This window comes from Oxyura jamaicensis, unplaced genomic scaffold (genome assembly GCF_011077185.1).
Source record: "Oxyura jamaicensis isolate SHBP4307 breed ruddy duck unplaced genomic scaffold, BPBGC_Ojam_1.0 oxyUn_random_OJ69373, whole genome shotgun sequence".
Lineage (NCBI taxonomy): Eukaryota > Metazoa > Chordata > Aves > Anseriformes > Anatidae > Oxyura > Oxyura jamaicensis.
In genome coordinates, this window is record NW_023309345.1 from 1 (window position 1) to 1,199 (window position 1,199).

The 1,199-nt window shown below is 68.0% G+C and overlaps 1 protein-coding gene across 1 annotated transcript; it reads right to left on the reverse strand.

Moving 5' to 3' along the window:
- Positions 1-258: 258 nt before the first annotated feature.
- On the reverse strand, positions 259-1,100 carry LOC118159288 (NPC1-like intracellular cholesterol transporter 1; the record flags this gene model as incomplete). Its single annotated transcript, XM_035313892.1, has 3 exons — positions 948-1,100; positions 464-654; positions 259-386 (listed from the first exon to the last, which is right to left on the reverse strand). Coding segments are annotated over exons 1-3 (328 nt in total), but the record flags the coding sequence as incomplete, so codon positions are not given.
- Positions 1,101-1,199: the final 99 nt, after the last annotated feature.

Consider the following 1,199-nt stretch of genomic DNA (forward strand, 5'->3'; position numbering starts at 1 on the left):
ATCGCAGCACCCAATGAGAATTCAATGAGCACCCAATGGGCACCATCGCAGCACCCAACGGGCACCCAGTGGGCACCATCGCAGCACCCAGTGAGGATCCGATTGATGCTCAATGGACCCCCAGTGGGAGCCCAGTGGCCAGCAGGGCAGGCACCCAATGGCCACCACGGTGTGCACCCAACGGCCACCCCACAGGCACCGCAGGGCTCCCCCCGACATCCCCCCCAGCCCCCCCAGGGATCACCAGTGCCCACTCACTGCTGGTGGAAGGGCAAAACTGCCCAGTGAGGTTCCCGAAGCGGTGGATGCGGCAGCAGCGGCCGGTGGGGTTGAGCCAGTCGAGGAAATCGTCCACCCAGGAGGTGGCGGGGATGGCGAGGTAGGACCTGGGCAGAGGTGGGGCTGGCAGGGTGCTGGTGGGGCCGTGCCCCGCTGCCCGCCCCACGCCCCGCGCCCCACTCACACGTTGGGGAAGCGCGTGGCGTACTGGATCATCTGCGTCAGCGAGTTGTCGTCGCAGCCGGCGCTGGAGCAGATGCCGTTGGTGCCCTCGGGCGAGGAGAAGTTGTAGCCGCTGGTGGTGACGAAGTAGGTGGGCACCCCCACGGGCAGGTACTGGTTCATGTCGGAGAAGTACTGCAGCATGTACGAGTCCTGGTGGCGGCAGGGGCTGCGCTCAGCAAGGCTGGGGGCGCCCAGCCCTGCCCGCATCCCCAAACAGGGGCTTGGTGTCCCCAAACCAGGGCTTGGTGTCCCCAGGTGTCCCCAAACCAGGGCCATGGCACATCTGCGTGGCCCCACGTCGGGTTGTGCTGTTCCCATACGGGGCCACACTCATCCTGTGCTGTCCCCACGGGGGGCCATGCACGCGGTCACGCCATCCCCGCGTGTCCCCACCCCTGGGCACCCTGCTGTCCCCCCACGTGTCTCTGCCCCGCGGGTGTCACCTCAGGCATGGCGATCTCCTGGTCCAGCCCCACGGATACGTGCAGCGTGAGGTAGAGCCCGGCGAAGGAGAAGAAGAGGAAGAGCAGCACCTGGGGGCAGCACCCAGCCCCGTGAGGGCACCCCACGGCACGGGGCACCCCCAGGAGCCCCCTGAGCCCCAAACACCCCCAGAGCCCCCCAGCCTGCCCCCAAATCCCCCCACATCCCCCCCCCAAGAATTCAGAACCCCTCCAGATGCCCCAACCCCCCCG